Source organism: Camelus bactrianus, chromosome 5 (assembly GCF_048773025.1).
Source record: "Camelus bactrianus isolate YW-2024 breed Bactrian camel chromosome 5, ASM4877302v1, whole genome shotgun sequence".
NCBI lineage: Eukaryota > Metazoa > Chordata > Mammalia > Artiodactyla > Camelidae > Camelus > Camelus bactrianus.
Window position 1 is genome coordinate 82,257,824 of NC_133543.1, and position 19,667 is coordinate 82,277,490.

A 19,667-nucleotide genomic window follows, 5' to 3' on the forward strand; every position below is an offset into this window, starting at 1 on the left:
TTGTTTTGCCTCCACTTAATCTAAACCAGTTTTTTGAGCCAAATTAAGTTGTTTACTTTTGTGAATGAAACTTAAATTCTTGCAGTCAGCTTATTGGTTTTTAGCAATTACTAAATCTTTCATTTTTATCTTAATACTTAGTCCACAGGAAAATATTTCATTACTGGTTATAAAGTCTAAATTATTTCTTAGTCCTTTCTTAAACTGTTTTAAAAGTTGTATAAATACTACTTTCCCAGAGGTAGTATTAGATCTCTTCATAAATTGGAGGAAAATTTTGAGGATAGTCAAGTCGTCCCATCCCCACCCTCCAAGAGGCAACAACTTTTCTATAATAAGTGTTTTAAAAGCATTTTTTGAGAATTAAATGAAATATATACAAAGTTTTTTTTTAACTTCTGGAAGTAAGCTATTATCTAATTGGGCACATTAGGTTTTTCAGGCTGAGTTTTGAAATCACTAAAGTTGATAATAAAGAATACTTACTAAATCTTTGGAAAACATAAGACAAGAACTTTGTCCTAGAAATAGCAAAGTTCAATAGGGGAAATGGCTTATATTTATCAGAGACAACTCTTTGAGACTACATGGGAGAGAAATAATACTTTCTTTTTGTCAAGAAATTACCAGCTTATGTTGCCTATTAAATATCTTTAAGTAAATATTATGGACCCAATAGAAAATGACGAGGACAGCAAAACATTTTCAACAATAATACATGTTGGGCATTTACATGTTAAGTACTTTATCTGTATTTTCATTTGATTTTTAAAACAATCCTCCAAAAGGGGAGACTGGTTTTTACTTCACATATTCTAGTTTAGAGGCAGGAAATACTCAGCCTGGTTTCTTTTTATTCTGAAATTCCTCTGGCTTTCTTTCCCCTCATTAGCATTGGAATATAATTTTAAAAGAGCCTCTTAATATAAAAATTTTAAAACTACTTCACTTTGATCACTAAAAATAATTAATTTAAAAATCTTTACTATGGCTTTCCAAAGCTATACGAATAAACCTGTATTTTATGGATAAGGGTGATATTACTTTATTTTACTGAAAATCTTGGCTCTCTAGTACCCAAGGAAATTCATCATTTTGGATAGGAAAGTATTCTGATTTTAATCTTTCATATGGTAACCTTATTGTGTTATGGAAGGTTTTCTAAAGGATGTTCTCTACTTCCCTATAATTTCTAAACTGTGCTTTAGAAAGCTGTAACAGGCAAATGTAGATCTAAATAGTAGACGGGGTATCTGCTATCACAGCCACTCACACACAGCATGTGTACAGTCCAGAAGCCAATGGACATGAACACTCTAGATTTCTAAATGTGTTGGTTGAGTCCCTTCAGGGGCACACTCTTCAGCAGAGACAGAAAGAGTAGAAACAGCCGAATTTTCCTTCCAGGGCAATGATAATGATATAATGGCTTTTCTGATTACAGAGGTATTTTTTCTTCTCTGCAGGCACTGCTCAGGGTGCCTCATTTTAACAAAGCGTCTGTAGTCTGGTAGTGCTTGCTGCTGCCATATATGCTTCCAGGTTCTGCTCACTGCTGCAGTCTGCTCTCATGCTCTCTGCGCTTCCCGTCCTCTTACCTCTCCTCATTTTCTATTTACCATACTCCACCTGTGTCCCTCTCTTGTGGGATAAATGGCATTCCTACAAAAGACACTGGTAAGCTTGCCAAACTAAAAGGTGGAAACAGTGTGATTGACTGACAGAGTATTTGTTTGCTTTTGTTACTAAAATAAACAAAAAACCCTTAGAATACTTTTCCTGGTTATAAAAGTAATACCCATTCATTGTGTTAAATTTAACACATTTATGGAAAATAGAAATCATTTGTAAACTGTGGTTACTTTTATGGCATATTCATATATTTTAAAACTATTCTTAATTTTCTATCTCTGCATATATACATTTACAAACAAAATTGTGATAAACTAAGTGTACTCTATTATAATGCTCTTTTTTCACTTAAGAATATATTGTGTGCATTTTTATATGCATAATACAGTGTTTCTAGAAGTGAATTTTAGTTTAGCAAAAACTTAAAATTGCCTTTATAAGCAGAGTTTAACAAGGTGCCCCCAAATTCAGAAAAGATGGATGTTGGCTAGATTTGGAATTAATATTTGTCCACTCATAATAATAATAGTTATTCATTGAATATTTACCATATGTCAGACATTGTATTAAATATGTACAGATGGTCTGCTGTGATCCTTATAAGGATCATCTGTTGTACTCAGCACTTTACATGGCTTATCTAATTCAGTTTTTACAGCAGTCCAGTGAAGTAGGGGCTGTCATTTTCATTATGTATCATTATGTGACAGCAGAAGAAATAGAAGCACATTTTGTCTCAGTTCGGGTAGCTAGTGAGTGAGTGGCCAAGTCAGGGCTGATTTCTGTAGGCACCTTCTGTAAGCACCCTGTTGTCCTCTCTCCCGTCTGGGCAATGGGAAGTGCTTTACATACTTTTTCTCAGTTTGTTTTCTTGTATTTTGTTTTGAATTTTAGAATTAGTAGAGGGTTCTGGCTATTGAATTAACTTTAGTGAACATAATGTAAATGTGGGTACCCAAATAATTATAAAGTATTCAAGAATGAATTTCTCACCTAAGCAGTTTATGTTACCATACTGCCGAATACTGAAGAACTCAGATCTTTCTAGCGTTTTCCATATTTTTTTTTGTATTTGCCATGTCTTAATAGTGAATATAAATCCATATTTTGGACAATTGTCTTATAATTTAAAATTATTTGGTCTGATTTCTTATCTGATGTATCTTATAAAGTGCCTAGCAAAGAATTCATTCTAAGAGAATCTAAAATATCATCTCTTCATTTTCTTGTTTGCTTACAATTACATTAGTAATATTATCTGCAGTATCTTTGCAGGAGTATATTTAGACCACTTTATTTTGAGAGGATCCATCTCATTAAAACTAAAAAACATAATCAGAAAGGGAAGCAGTGGGGTGTCACTGGCAGCCTGGCCTGGGGAGTCAGTCCCTCTTACCTCAGGGGACCTTGAACAGAGCTGCAGCAAGTAAACATCTGATATGTAACTGAGGGGCCACTGAGGCAGTCTGAATGATAACTATTCATAAAGGTTAGCTTACTTCTTTTTAGATGAATGTGAATTTCTAGTACTGTCTTCCAATACCTGCTTTTGAGCTCACTACTACAAATTTTATAGCAAACTAAATTTTTCATACTCAGCCTATCTTTACCTTTATGATACCTTGAGACAAATATGAAAGTTAATTTCTTATGAATTTCCTGGGAGTTTGGGGGGCTGGAGGGGTGAAGAGTGAAGTGTACATGATTGGAGGCTTCACACATAGGCCTTAGCAGCTGTCACACAGCTTTCTCTGGAATATTATAAAGTGTAAATGCTTCTTCCTCCTGACAATCAGCAAGACTTTGACTTCTGAATTTCAGTCTCAGCTTCTCTAAAGAATGACTGCCTATTCCATCACTCATTCATTCAACTAACTGAATAACTTTTACACATCAGAAACTGTTTTCGATGCTGTGGATACAGCAGTGAACCAAAGGGGTTGAAATAGTATTTTGTAGAATAAATGAGTGTCTATTTTGTCACACAGAATATGCTTTACTTGAGATATTCCCAAACATACCTTATAAATTTGATTAATAACCATCTAGATTTTTTGAATGATGTTCTGATAAATTTTATCTTGTTTATTTATATTTAGTCCTCAAAAATAATCTTTTGAGTTTCGTGATATCTCTGTTTTACAGATGAGGAAGCTCAAATAAGTGATTGACCCTAAGTTATATTGCTGGTAAATAGCAGATTTAGGATTTAAATTTAGATCATTTGATTCCAAACCTGGAATTTTTCATATGTCTTTGTCAACATTCTTTAGATTTTCAGTTCCTAAAAAAAGAGAAAAAAAATTTTAGGGTTCTGTCCCCAAGTATTCTTTGTAAAGCTGCAGTACAGGATACTAATTAAGAATGCAGATTCTTACGCATGTTATACAGATTCAGACTCGGCCATCCCCCAACCCTATGTGACCTTGTACGAGTCATGCACCTCTTTGTACTTGTTTCATTTCTAAGATGGGAATGATAACCACCTGCCTTACATGATTGTCGTGAGGATCAAAATAGGTGATATCTATATCTACATATAAGGAGTAAATGAATACAACAGAGCAGAGCTGAGCTCATAGTGTTCGCTATTTTCATTGCAGCATTAAGGCAACTATTATTGAATTATAAAGCAATTCAATTTTATTTACTATTGAATATTCATTTTCTATCACTCAGAATTTGAAATATTCCTACCATTTTTTTTATTCCTTAAAAGATCCCTCCCAGCCCCTTCCTAGATCCTCCTTAAATGTGTGTGTAGAAAGAGGAGAAAGTTTAGATGGCTGGGTGTCCTTTACTTAACAAGTAGACAGTATTTAAAAGTGGTCATTTTTAGATCAATGATTTTTCAAATTTCTGTTATTTGAATTTTGTTTCAGTGCTGCAGGTGGAGAAATTTTCAATTTGTGTTTACCTGAGTTGGCTGAAATGGTCTCTGAAAATGACATTATCAGACTCATTAAACAAATACTTGAAGGAGTTTATTATCTACATCAGAATAACATTGTACACCTTGATTTAAAGGTAACGTAACATGATTTTAAGTAGCACTACACCTCTGTTCTTTCTCTGGTCTCGGGTTGCACAGTTGGGAGCTGGTATTGATAGGAAACGACAGTTGGGTCATGCTCAGCTAGACTGCACACGTGCTACATGGACTTAATTTTGTGTAGGCAGAGAGAAGGCTGCATGTGTGAGCAGCTCAAATTAATCACTAGGCTCTTAAAACCCCTCATTACTGTATGTTCTAATCCTACAAATATGCCACTCCATCCCACTCTTACTGCCACATCCCAGACTTTCTTTCTTATAGAACTATCTCCAAAATACTGAATTCTGATCTCCGTCTTGAAGATAACCTACTCGTCCTTGTTCCTCTGCTCCCATTATATGCATTCATCTTTCTTTGAGGCTTTTTCAGTCTTTTGGCTTCTCCTTTTTCCCTCCCAGACCCTTCCCCAAGCCCTGAGACACCACTTCCATCTCTCACGTTACTATCCTTTCTCTTTATCCTTCCTCTGAAGCCATACAAGGACCCTAAAATCTGAGTCATGCTGTCTCTTATTGATCGAACATTGGACTCTTCTCTTCCTGGGCTATCTCCTTTCATATACTAGAACCATCACACTGTACTGAAATATTTTCTGCTTCTGCATTTTTATTCCTTCATGCCTTCTTTTGTGCTATTCCCTGGAGCATTTTTCTAGCCCGCATACTTCTCCTTATCCTTTAAAATTCAGCTCAAGCATCATCTCCACGGCAGAGCCTTCTAGGACTTTCTTATGGGCAGACTTAAGTAGTCTTTACTCCTGAGTATTCTGCATCTCATAATGAATCAATCTATCTATGTATCATCTTTTTTTTCAAACCAAGAATCCTCTTGGAGTGTATTTTTTTACTTTATTTATTATTGGATATATAGCTCCTCTTAAATAGTAGTTCAGTAAATGTTTGATGAATGACTCAATAAAATGTGTAGTAATAAAATTATAAAAAAAATTATAGCTAATCAATAAGTTCCACTTAATTTACCTCTGATCTGAGACTGGTATACTTTCATTGTTGTAGATTACTTATCATTTTTTTGTTGTGCTTTATTAGCCACAGAATATATTATTGAGCAGCATTTACCCTCTTGGGGACATAAAAATTGTAGACTTTGGAATGTCTCGAAAAATAGGAAATGCATGTGAACTTCGGGAAATCATGGGAACGCCAGAATACTTGGGTAAGAATTTCCTTTTATTTTCTATACTGTTTGAGATTTATTAACTCTATGATACTTCTATGGGGCTATATTTTAGAGCATGTAATTCCAGGATATATTTGGTTCAGGTATTTCAGTGCTTTCAAATTTGTTTATGACACATTTAAATGAACTGTGGTGAACTGTAATTCACACGACATTGGGCATGTTACTTACAAGTTTAATGTTTGTGTGTAAAAGCTTTGTACATAAAGAAAAATAGGTAAAAGAGAAGTTAGGGAGCAGGAGAAAATGGGAAAAGAGGAAAACAGAATCAAATGGCCCATTATTTCCTGCATTTGAAGCCTGTTTGTTGGATAGACATCACTTTTGCTTCTGTCCTGGTGAGGTTTTGCTGAGGGTTGTCAAAGGAGGATTTTAAAGAAGAAACTTGCCAAAAAGAACCAATGATTAGATAATCTAGGCATGTTGTACTAAATCAACAAATTAGATCATGAGACGAAAAATTTTTAAGTTGTATGAAATAGCATATAAATTTAAAGCACTTTAATTTATGGTAACGATCTTTTTACACTTTTTTGTTGTTGCTCATGTTGATATCCTCATGTGGGATACAGGTAAGCAGAACACATGTCACTCAGCTAGGCAGCTGACTTTCCTCAAAATGAAAAAGAAAGCAAATTACTAACTTTTGAATGCTAATAGAGGCTGTAATGGCCTAGAATAATGATTGTTATTACAGATAACACAGCTCACAGTATATGAGAAGGTGGTAGGTGGTGCAATGGAGGCTGACAATTATGTATGAAGCTTTGATAATAAAACTGTTAGGCTTTAGGAAACAGTTTCTCTTTGGAGAAATTATGAAACCATACTGTGAAACAAAAAAGTTATTATTCAAGCATAGATCCTAGTTTAGACTCTACTAATTTGAAATTTATGGTAATGTTTATAAAGTACAGCGAATTTATGTTGCACTTAAAAAAAATTGGCAGGGGAGGAGATGGTGGGAAATTAATTGCTTAAGAAACAAGGTTGTTGATAGTTTAAGAGGGATATTTAATCTATTTAAAAATCTACAACACTTCCAGGAAGCATAATTTGCTCATGATGTCATTGTAAATGTATATGATTCTATTTACCGTGGGAAGAAAAACTTAAATTATTCTAATAAAATGACTCAAATGTAATTCCTAACAGAGTAATAAAACTAAAATTTTAAAAAGATTCTAGCTTCTAACATTTTACTTCTTCATAAATTGTTTTTCCTGAGATTAATCTTAATGATTTAAAAATGCTTTATAGCTACTGGTTACTCCAAGAATATAATTAGTGCTTTTGGTTATAAAATATAATTAGTGCATCTGGTTGTAAAATTTTCTCAATATGAGATACGTTTAAATGTCCAATCATAGGATAATTAATATGATGCAGAATTTCTATGGATTATGTTAGTAGTTCTGTAAAATTAAATCTAGTTTAATATAAAGTAGTTTTCATCTTTTTAAATTCATCATTATTAAATTTGAATTTTATTTTCTCTTTTAGCTCCAGAAATCCTGAACTATGATCCTATTACCACAGCAACAGATATGTGGTAAGACTTTGTTAATTACTTAAATGCCTTTATTTAAAGCTGGTTAGTGTATATTCTAGGGTTCTTTGATTTCAAATGTAAATAATAACCCTTTCTTTAAGAGGTTTTATTCAAGAATCATTATTATGCCACAGGAAGACATTTACCTGTCCATTCTTTTTAAGTTACACTTTGGCTCTGAGCCAAAAGTATACGAATGAATAGGAGAACCCTTTTCTTGGAGGAAGACTCAGTAAATGGACGGAATAGTTGCAGAACTATGCTACATGTTCTATAATAAAGATGAAATGCTATTTAATAAGCATGGCAGAAGCAGCAGACAAGTACCAGATGGGAGACATCTGACCCAGGTCTAGCAGAACTAGAAGGGTATTTGCTCAGCAGAGAAATGAGGTCAGATCCATGCAAAAGTTTAGTTTTACGAGAGTATCTCTCTAGGGTACTGTGAGTCTGTGTGGTCTGCACAGAGACTGGCGTACAGCAGATCTCAAATTGACACTGGAGCTTTAGTTGGGACCACAGTGGAGGACTGACTCCATAAGTCCAAGTGAAAGAGTTTAGACTTATTCGCTGTGTTCCATGGATGGGACTATGATGGGTTTGCCAAGGAAAAAGGGTCCTGTGGCTAAATAAGTGGGTGAAATAGGTGCTACATTTATTGTCTTTTTCTGGTTCCTGAGCACAGGACTTGTCATTAACGCTTTACGATTCTAAAAGTTTTGCAGTTAAAAAACAATCACCGCCTCCCTGCCCAATGCTATGCTTTGCCAAACCTGCAGACTCTATTTGCATGGAACCGTGTTCATGTCTCACAGATCAATGCTATGTCATTGGACACCATTTGGGAAATGCTGCTCAAAGTAGCTCTGTGCACTTGGTACCAGGTGTTTGCGTGAAGGGCAGACTGTAGGCATAATGATACATATTTAATACATTATGATTACGTAAGTAACACACACGTGCACTCCCCTCACATTCTTTTTCTGTGAGGCAAACTTTGAGATAACACAATTATTTCAGTTTTAGTAGTATACTATAGGAACTTTGAAAAGCAATTTAAATCTAGTTTAGCTATACAAGTTTTGAGGGCAGGAATATGTTGAAAATCAATTTTACTTTATATAAATGTTTTAAGATGAACATACATTTTCAATATCCATCTTCTCCCTTATTTATTTTTTCAGGAATGTTGGTGTAATAGCATATATGTTGTTAACTCATACATCCCCATTTGTGGGAGAAGATAACCAAGAAACATACCTCAATATTTCTCAAGTTAATGTAGATTATTCAGAAGAAACTTTTTCATCAGTTTCACAGCTGGCCACAGACTTTATCCAGAGCCTTTTAGTGAAAAATCCAGAGTAAGTAATAATATTAATTTGTTTAAATACTATTACAAAATAAATTATATATGTCTATTAAGAAAGATACATCCTAAGACAGTATAAAATTGTCAGAAGTATGCTCTCAAATTTCAGGTAAAACGGGGACAGTATGAGAGAGATGGGGAATGTGAGAGATCATTAGATAATAAATCCATAACTTCAAACATAGAAAATACAAAATATACAACAGGAAATCTTGGAGTGAAGAGATTTGGGTTTTTTCTTTCTCAACCTGCTACTAGTCTCTGAAATTCCCACCAAAATAATTAGAAATAGGTTTACAATACACCTGGCTGGTGATGATAAGGCTTTGTTTTGAATGATTTGTGGTTAAATAACTATAATTATATAACAAGTCCAAATTACCAATTGTCAAATCGTTAAGGATCAGATGCTCTTTGACTGCCTGCTAAAGAAGGGACCTGAAACTACGGCTTAGGACCCTTATGTCACCTGTTGACAACTTCAAAGCAGGAAAAGAAAAAGCTGACCTCTCTTTTCTTTACCTGGCTCAGCCCTGTATACTTTAAAACAGCCTGGCTGTACATAATGCAGAAGCTGTGATATGGTACCTGGGGCTGGCATCCTGGTTTTGTTACTTGTCAGGTCTTTTATCTCTGCCAATTACTTAATCTGCTAGAGGACTGTTTCCTTATCTGTTAAGGGAAAAACCTCATAGGTTTGTTAGTTATTTTGTTGGCTTAATGCAAGGCTGAACAAACTCTCACTAGCTCTGTTGTGCACATGAATGATTATTTAGTAGACATAGTAATAATACTATTTGGTTTTGGTTATAAACAGTTTTCATTTTCTTAAATATTTTAACCTAGGTTCTAAGATTTCCATAATGAGCACCTTAATTTTTTTACAATCAGAAAAAAATGAGCACAAAAACAAAGACTAAGGAAACATAGGTTCTAATGATAATGATGGTTGTGTTAAGGCGGAGTTCTGAGTATAGATAGGTGTTTTCCTTCTTTTTGAAATACTGTGATATTTGACCATATTGCTTTCACAAGAGAAAACAAAATTTTAAAACTCAAAATGTTGGATAAACATCATTGAATAGTAGCCTTTATTTTCAAGATTTAACAGCTATTGCTTTTTAAGATCACAAAATAATAGTAAAGATATAAATTATTTACATGTGTTTTCCTTCAAAGAGTTTGTAAACCCAAGAGTCTTCATAAGTTTACTAATTTTTATTTGTGGGGCTAACATGCCAAGCTTTTTGACTAGTTAGTCTCATCTGCAAGCTCCATGATAAACTGAATTTTCAGCACATGTCAGAAGTAAAGAAACTCTAAGTACTCTAGTTTTTCTGTTACTGTTCCCTTCTGTACTATGATTGTGTGTTATTTTCATAAAAAATTAGCGTATAATATATCAAACTGCAGACATCTCCAAGTTGATTTTTAGTTCTCAATTTTCCCTTGGTCTTTTCTTTCAAAGGAAAAGACCGACAGCAGAAATCTGCCTTTCTCATTCTTGGCTGCAGCAGTGGGACTTTGGAAACTTGTTTCACCCTGAAGAAACTTCCAGTGCCTCTCAAAGTCCAGATCATACAATAAAGTCCTCTGAAGACAAGACTTCTAAAGCCTCTTGTAATGGAACCTGCAGTGACCGAGAAGACAAAGAGAACATCCCGGAGGATAGCAGCATGGTGTCCAAAAGATTTCGCTTTGATGACTCATTATCCAATCCCCATGAACTTGTTTCAGATTTGCTCTGTTAGCAGTTTTCTCTTTGACTCATTTGGACTGAATTTGGAATTTGAAATCCACTCCAGTGTGAGATTGTGGTTTGTAGCTTCATTTATATGGCATGTTTATACTGTAAATGCATTTTGGCATAGAAGATTTTAAGGAAGTGTTTTAATGCTAAATTATTAGTTACTAGCATAATTTCATTTCCTATACTGAGATATCAAGAAAATATTGAAGAAAATATTTAAATATATGACAAAAAATAAAATTGTACATGTGAATTTACATGTTAATGAAGGAATTCAATTTCACATGGATTTATCAAAATGTATTACATACCAGGAAAAAATTGATTTGGATTATATTATGGTTAATGTAAACTGAACAGAATGAACACATTTGAATTCAATAATTCTCTAAGGTAAGTCCTACACCATGCCTGTATTGACAGAACATTGTTTAGGATAACAATGTCAAGTTTAAGTAAGAATATGTACTATTTTATAGATGCTCAAGAGATATTATATACTTGAAAATGTTTTTCAATCATGGATATTTTGAAGTTGCATAAGATTTCCATTACATATGGTCTACTATATGAGGTAGGTCCTTCAACCAGAGCAGAGAGGGAGTTAGAAATTGGATTAGGGAGATCCTGTACAAGTTGAAGTGGAAAAAGGAGCAGCATGGCATCGTTTTTAACCCATGTCTTTTGCCCACTCTCAGCTACTCAGATTTAACAAAGTGTAAGAGATGTATACACTTGTATACACTTGGTGTGCCAGTGTGGAGGATTTCCACCCTCCAGAATCTCTGGAGTAGAGGATACTTCGGTAAAACTGATTGTGCTCTGTTTTCTGACAGCCAAACATATTTATTAATTGAATGTAGAAGAAAGTCCTGACTGACTTAGAGTTTACAGAGTTTTGGGTGTCTTCTAAGTCTTAGAATACAAGCTATCATCCAGAATTCTAGAAGTATGCACAAAATATATCATGGCACCCGTAGGACTATTAGCACAGTGCCCAAGTCAGCAGCAGCAAGGTGGATGTGATCATAAAAGAGGCTGACAGCAACTCTTCTTAAGTTCTTGTGTGAAATAGCTGGGGAGCTATGGCACTCAGCAGGATGTGCGGTGCGGTTTTTGATGGTCTTTTGCTGGGACCAGTGCAGTAATCGTCCAGGAACAGCAGAATGTTTGATTGGTGGCTGGTGACTATGTTCAGTCCTCCAGCAGGGGTGGAATTGACTCCTTTTGGGTAATCTCTGATGACTTTCCACCTGGAGACTATTTAAAACTCTTATATTGTCATATTAAGATAATTGTAACTTCATGACCATGTTACTGTATTGAAAGAAATTAGGTTTTGTCAAAAGAAATCCTTGAGTTTTTCCCCTTTGAATTATATATGCCTCTGAAACCTTTATCTTCTTAAAATTTGTTAAGACTCCAGATAACTTAAAACTGTTTTTAATAACCATGAGGTCACTTTATTTGGGTAAATGGTGAATTCCTTTTACATCTTCATTTCTTAAAGGAAAAATTATCTATGTTTGTGCATATGTGTATATGTATTTGTATAGATGTATGTATATATGTATCAAGATAAAATATAGTCCTTAGACAACTTTCTCTTAGAGTTCTTCCCTCCAGTATATTGTACTCAACTCAGGTGCCAAAGGAGCTCTCTTCTTAAAACGTGTAAATATACATTTAAATTCTTTAAGAAGTAGTCTATTGGTTCAATAAACTAGTCATTGTAGAAGCTAAATTGGGCTCTTGTATATCTAAAACAGATGAGTTTTTTTCCTAAATTGTTGCTTGTTCATTTATTTGCCTTCAGTATTAAGCTAATGCAGGTAAAGCTTAGTAGGCCAGCCTTTGGAAAAAGAGGAAATTATTGCTTTTACAAAGACCATATTATTTTTTTAAATTTCTAAACGAATTATGCCATACTGAAAAACAAAAATCAAAAAATGTTTCAATTTTAAATTATGAACTGTTTCTTTAAAAATATTTCATACTCATTTTCTTTTACTCTGAGGAATCTTAAAATAGTTTATCTGCTTCCCCTTAGTTAATAGAATTCACAGGATTGTAAGTTTCCATACCTCTTATCCTAATAATTTTTATTGTAAAAAAGGAACTAGTGGTTGCACAAACAGTATAAGTCCATTTTTCCATAAAGGTGAAGTTATTTTCTGTGATTGAAATATGAAAATAATGTTTAGAGAGAACTTATTAATGGGTGACTCAATTCTTACTCTTTTTCCTCCCGAGATTGGAAACAAATGTCTATCAAAAGTAGATGGCGTTATCAGTCACGTGAGAATATGGAGAGCCCCTCTGAGGCAAATAAATGTCTGTAACACATCTGAGGATTAATGTCAAATTGTGCCAAGTTTAAAAAGTTTAATTTGCTTTTTGGATAGGATCTCTGGATAGATAGGATTAAAAATAGATGAGGTATAGATAACAGTTATAACTGTCATTTTAATTTTTTTTTCCCCACAGTAAAGTTAACCTAACTGAGCAGTACAATTATAATGGTAATGTAGAGAAGTCAGCAGTACCTGTTCTCCAGTCTGTGAGGAGATAAGGCACCTGTGCCAGAATATGAATCAATATGTTGCTTTCTTTATCAAGAAAGTCTCATAAAAAAAAAAGTCAGCCAGTTAGTGACACAGTTGATTTTCATTCTGCAACAAAAACTCTTTCTTTCATTTTGGATGGGTCATAAATAGTTCATGGGCCATACATGGAACAGCCTTGCTCTAAGCAGCATTTGTAACTGTTGATATTTTATAACTGTTTACATTTCCTCTGTTTATTTTTGAATTTTCAGTTTGATATCTGACTTGGGAACTTGTCCTTATTCATTGTTGTGTAAACAATTGTACTTTAATTTAAAATTGTATTAAAATTATCTGACTTCCCACTTGGGGAATTACTATCAGTTTATAAGTTTATCAAAGTTTAAAGAACTTTAAACTCAATGATAAATTTCACACAAATTCCAACTGCCCTCCATCTTAACTTTTATTCAATAATCATGTTTAGACCTATTGACCTACATTGTTATGAATACTCCGGTTTAAAAAAAACCTTATTACATCAACTTAATGATCCTTTTGGTTAAAAATTAAAAAGCACTTTTTTACATTGGTGGTTGTCTCGCTTTAAATTATTTATAAATTTGTTATGCTTAAAAGCAAACCTCTTTGCCTGGAGGCTCTATCCTTCAACCCACATCATCTTTGAACTCCCTTTCCAGCACAGGTATGTTGATTAGCTCTTGTCTGCTGGAAAAGACACATACATTTGGAAACAAGAAGGTCTATTCTCTTCTTGTAAGTAATAACCGAGACTGTTAGAAAATGTCGGTGAATGGCAGTGCACTCACTACATGTTGCATAAAGGTGAATAAGAGATTCTTACCCACCCAGAAATGGGTGAACTGGTTTTGTTTTAGGTTAAATACATTGAATTAAAAAAAAATCAATAAGGAATTCTTCAAGAAGTGTATAGTCTAGTTGTGGACTAAGGTTCAATCAATTCTCATTATGTATAGTAGTCACGTTCTATAAAGTTTGCAATACTCAAGCATTGCTCCTACAGGAAATACAGGCTTACGTGACTGCAAGCTTCTGTTCGTAACATTTTTGTCAACTGATCAATACATAATTTTATGTGTGTTTCTGTTTCATGTGTGTTGTTGATTCACTAGCATTGAACTCAGCCAACAGCATTGTAACTCATGCCTGCATGAAACTTAATCTGTTTTCTCCATAGGCACATTACAGCCTTGTGCATAGGGACACTAACTACATAGCATTTCAGAACCATGCTTTGGGGCCATTTTAAACAATGAAATCACCAACAAAAAGCAGATAACATGATACTAAATAGACCACATAAAGGACATTTGTCTCATAGTGTGACAGCTGAAGTAAGAAGGCAGAGCCTCACCCACTCTCAGCTGGGAATATGTATGTCAGGCAACTCAGATTTTTCACCACTGTGAATATGTCTGCAAATGACTGTGAAAGCACCAGGTGTGTTGATTTGGGTTTCTAAGTACATTTTAGCAAATAGGTAAATTTGCAACTATGGAGTCTGTGAACATTGAGGGTCAACTGTACATGCTAAAATCACGTAAGAAGTAGGAAGTATAATTAGAAATGGTGTGCAGATTAGACAATTCATAGGAAAGAGAAATTGATATGTGTTGGAACTTTTTAATTGTGAGCACTTTCAGGTTTCATCATATTTTTCTGGCACATAGGCATTCCCCAGTTTTTCCCTTTAGCCCCAGTTTTCCTCCTGGACATTGAAGTTATATGTATTATCTTTATTTGGATATAAGTATCTCAGACATAAAGTAGCTCTAAGTAAAATCATGATCATATTCTCCCTTTCTGTAATCACCTCCTCACTAACTTTCTGGCTTCATGTTACCTTCCTTAGTTAACAAAGCACTATTTACCAACACATCACAACTGGAAATCTCTAGGTGTCATTCTAAAAATTTTGTTTACTGCACCTCTTTCAATTAGTCATTAATTTCTATCAATGACATCTCTTTATAGATCCCGTAGTCATTTCCCCTTGATTCTTACTGGCACATGGTCTTTGATCTAGATCTAGATTATCTAGATCATCTAGAAAAGGGTTGGCAAACTTTTTCTCTAAAGGGCCTTTTCTATATATTTATAATATATATTAACATTTTAGGCTTTGCAGACCTGACGGTGTCTTGTCACAACTACTTAATTCTGCTTTTGGAGACAATATGCAAAGGAATAGGTGCTGCTTCCATCATCTTGTAACTGTGAGGAAATGGACAAGGGAATCCTGGAGATGTTGACGCTGACGTCAATGTCCCAAGTAATGGTGGCTGACATCTTGATTTTTCAGTCTGTGATTTTCAAAAATGCCCTGTTAGTTGAAGCCACTCTCTTTTGGGTTTTCTATTATTTGCAGCTGAAAGTGTCTTAACTGACAGAATCATCAATGTTTTCCAAACTCACATTTCTCATAATGTCATTAGATGTGTGGCAAAGAAAGTATGTATACCTGTTTATATTTTAGAAATACCATGTTCAACAGTGTTAAAGATGAATTTTTACTGTAGGATTCCTTAGAGGCTTTAATTTCTATTGGGAACCTCCAAGCGAGGAACCCAATATGTACTTTGTCTTATGATGACTGACCACGCTAACATCTCTCTGGATAGTTACTGAGAAAACACTGTACCAAAGATACCAAAGCAATGTGGTCCAAAGATTTCTACAGATCTGGATTATCCAGGAATAGAATTCAAGTTATGTGAGAATCCGCTCATGTATTGGAGAAGGAACTTGAAAGGGCAGGTTCCTAATTTTTGATCCAAGTAAGACCATTTGCATTAGCTCTTTATAGTGCTTACTATAAACTTCATACTTTTATTAGAAGTCAATAAACACACTCTGATTCTCAATATCTTTGAAAACGGGTAGACCTACGTAGTAGCCTTCCCAGTGACAGAACTCCCAGTGTGCTCCTGCTTACTGGTGGTTAGCAAAGGTAAAAGATGGAAATGTACTGTGGCCTCCTAGGCGCTCCGTGAGTAGGAAGAGAAAGAAACAAGGCCTAGCAGTTGATGACTGAAAAAGTTAAGGAATGCAGAAATAATGAAAGGGCAGTCAAGCAGAGAAATAATCATAACTTAAACAATAAATCAGCCCCAAGGACTCCCAGTTCTGTCTCAAAGGTGAATTCTAATGCACAATCCTCAGGGATTTTTGCAGAAACCATACCCCAACCAGATAGAGAGTGGTACCATGAACTTGTATCCCCCTAGACTGATTGGAGCCTGAAGATTGATAGTGTTAACCCCTGTTACCTCACCACTCATCAATCAGAAAACTGTACACATGCTGATCATATTCCCCATGACCCTCTCCCTCACTTTGTCAGTGGGAAGTTGGGATCTGTTGAGCATTAGCTGCCCATACTCCTTGCCTGATGCCTTGTGGTAAATGCTCTACTTTCCTTCATCACAGGAAGATGTCAGTAGATTGGTTTTGCTGTGTGTTGGGCCAGGGGACCCAAGTTTGGTTTGGCAATGTCTTGAAGATGTTTCCTTGATAGAAAGCCATTGGCATGACTTTCCACTGGGTACTCTCAGCCTGGTCATGCCTTGGCTTCCAGAACCAGCAGGCTGTACTCTCCTGCTCCTTCATCTCTATCATTTTAATTCATTTGTAATATATTCCACACCTAAAAGTAAAGGCCTTATATCAAATGTGTCCCCAGAAACAGAACCAACAGGATACAGAGTGAGATACATTAGAGGAGATTTACTACAGGGAGTGGCCCATGTGATCATGGAGGCTGAGAAGCTCCACCATCTGCCATCTGCCATCTGCCATCTGTGAGCTGGAGAACTAGGAAAGCTGGGGTATAATTCCAGTCCAAGTCTGGAGCCTGCAAACCAGGCAGTGAGGAGCCAACAGTGAAGTCTCAGTCCAGGTCTGAAGCCCAGAAAACCAGGAAGGCCAGTGTTGAGGGCAGGAGATGATGGCTGTCTCAGCTCAAGCAAAGAGGGCAAATTATCCTTTCCTCTGCCTTTTTGTTTTATGCAGGCCCTCCACTGATTGGATGATATGTCCACCCACACTGGTAAAGGTGCTCTTTACTCAATATACCAATTCAAATGCTAATCTCTTCCAGAAAAGCCCTCACTGACACACCCAGAACTAATGTTTCTCTGGGCATCCCTTAGCCCTGTCAAGTTGACACATGAAATTGACCATCATGGGTCTTTCTGTATCTTCTGACTTCTTCCTCATTTTATCAAAGCTCTCCCATAAGGATAGAGAAGTTCTAAACTTTTCCTGTAAATGTACTTTCCTCACTACAGCTGCACACACACACACACACACACACACACATTTTTCTACCTTCTTGTTATATGGAAAAGTAAAAGTTTTACTTATAGGAAACAAATATCTTCCAGCTTATTGAAATCAATTAAGTCCTTTCCTTTAAAATATATTACTAAAGAAACTGTTCAAGAAACTCTCTAATGCACAAGGGTGGGTGCAATTGCGGTCAAAATCAAATGAATAACCTCTTACATTTAGGTCCTATGCCAACCCTATGCTGTGGTCAACTTTCAGAATAAGCAAAAAAAGGGGATTGTTTTATAATTAGTCTGAAGGATTCTGCCCTCTGTGGTTCACCACTGGAATTTAAATTTAGTGATTGTAATACCCCTTTGAAAGGCCAAAGAAAGATATGTGCTAATTATACCAATATTTCTAGCCAGATCATAAAATGCAAGTGGGTCACCAGTTACAGATACAATTGTAAGTTGTACACTCACTCTACTTATACTGAATAGTAAGTGCAATATGTATGTGGAGGACATTGTAAGATATAATTACTGAACAAAGAAAACAATAGATTCTCCATGACATAGAAGGCATACCTATCTTCCCCTATAAAATCAATCAGAATGAATAAATTTGAGGTTCCTTGTTATCATTGAATTAATGGCCTATATAAAGTCAAATTTTAGAGATGAAACATTGTGATTTATTTGTTTCTTCCTTTGAAAGAAGTTGTTAGCCCAATTTATTAAGAACGTGATTGGTTTTTTAATTGAGTTTTGCACAAAAAGGCTTCTGAAATAAATGAATATGTAAGTAATCACAGACTAAAGACCATTGAAATCAAGTTATAAAGGGAGAAAAAGAGCTGAGCCATTTATTTAGAGGCCTTTTTGGCCACTTTAACCTGCGGAACATCAATTACTTCTTTCTTTCACAAAACAGCTGTAATCAGCTGTTTGCTTCTTTAATTAGTTCTGGTCCTAATTCATTTAATACTAATGATTAAGCATGGGATACTGCAAATAAACCTGTCTCCTTTCCTCCCAGAAACAGAATAATTACAATGGCCAATGGCTGGAGCCATTTATATCACTAAATTTGTAAGAGACTTAATTACTTTGGCTTTGCTCCAGGGTCCCAAACAACTCGTACAAATAGTCCCACAACACTGTATCAAAGTATCAGATTAATTTTGTGTTTTTAAAACGGGTGTTTGTGTGTTTATATAAATATACTGCCTGTGGGTATGTCTATTCAGAGATACATAAGATATAAATTAAAAGAGGAGGAATAAAGTTTACTGAGGGCCCACTATGAATCAGGAATTATATTTGGCTCTTTTATTCATGCTGTTCCATTCAATCTTTATGACAACTCTGCAAATTAAATGTAGTCGATGTACTTAATCTCCTGTGATGGAGAGAAGTGACTGGATGAAGAATGGAAGGAATTCAGAATGGTTTTTATGGAATACTCTGCATTCCTATCAACAGAGAGGAACGATTGCTTAAAATGGTGGTGGTGTGGAGGATGGGGGCACTTACGTGTTCCTGGGTAGCCCTGCAGGAGTGGCAGCAGACAAGAGCCATCTCTGCTTCTGTAAGCACTTCGTGTTTTTCTTTCCCCCACCCCTCCTTCCCAATTCCTTTAAGCCTTAATACTCAGGTTGTCTCCCTCTTATGAAAATCTCATCTCAGAAAGGTTCTGAAATATATTCACACAAAGTGAAAGTGACTATTATAAGCTTCAAAAGTCATCCCGAGGGGCAGATTATATTTTCTGAAAAATAACCACAGAAATATTTATGATCCCTCATGTTCTCCCACACCCCGGCCCCTCCCATTGTGTGTCTGCACAAACAGGTGTCATTTGTGAGCTGCCCAAAATGCTTGTGAAAATTAAACAAGTGCCAACCAAATTGAACTGGCTACACTACATTTATTCTTAAAATTGTTAGAAATGGAAATAACCTTACTAGATGTGAGATTTATCGAGTTTTTGTCAAAATGATTGCAAAGGTACATAAATCTTATTCCAGTTCCTGGATACGGAAATCTCACATTTACTTTGAACTTATAGTAAAAGCCTGTGAATTAGATCGATTTCTCTCAAAAAAAATTCCTTACTTTCTTTCACTTAGGAAGCATAGCCTAAACTCTGTTCTTAAAAAGGCAGGCATGTATGAGTCAATGGTCTGAAAGCTGACTAGAAACTTCAGTAATTATCTCCTATAACTATAAGAACATCTCAAACAC

At 35.3% G+C, this 19,667-nt stretch overlaps 1 protein-coding gene across 2 annotated transcripts in view; it reads left to right on the plus strand.

Moving 5' to 3' along the window:
• STK17B (serine/threonine kinase 17b) overlaps positions 1–13,699 on the plus strand; it is a 43,591-nt gene extending 29,892 nt beyond the window's left edge. For both annotated transcript variants that reach the window (XM_010948694.3, XM_074364243.1), the window contains exons 4-8: positions 4,515–4,659; positions 5,737–5,863; positions 7,391–7,439; positions 8,624–8,803; positions 10,280–13,699. In XM_010948694.3, the coding sequence (XP_010946996.1) occupies positions 4,515–4,659; positions 5,737–5,863; positions 7,391–7,439; positions 8,624–8,803; positions 10,280–10,562 (784 nt within the window). In that variant the 3' untranslated portion in view covers positions 10,563–13,699. The remainder of the gene's footprint in view (positions 1–4,514; positions 4,660–5,736; positions 5,864–7,390; positions 7,440–8,623; positions 8,804–10,279) is intronic.
• The last annotated feature ends 5,968 nt before the right edge of the window (positions 13,700–19,667 follow it).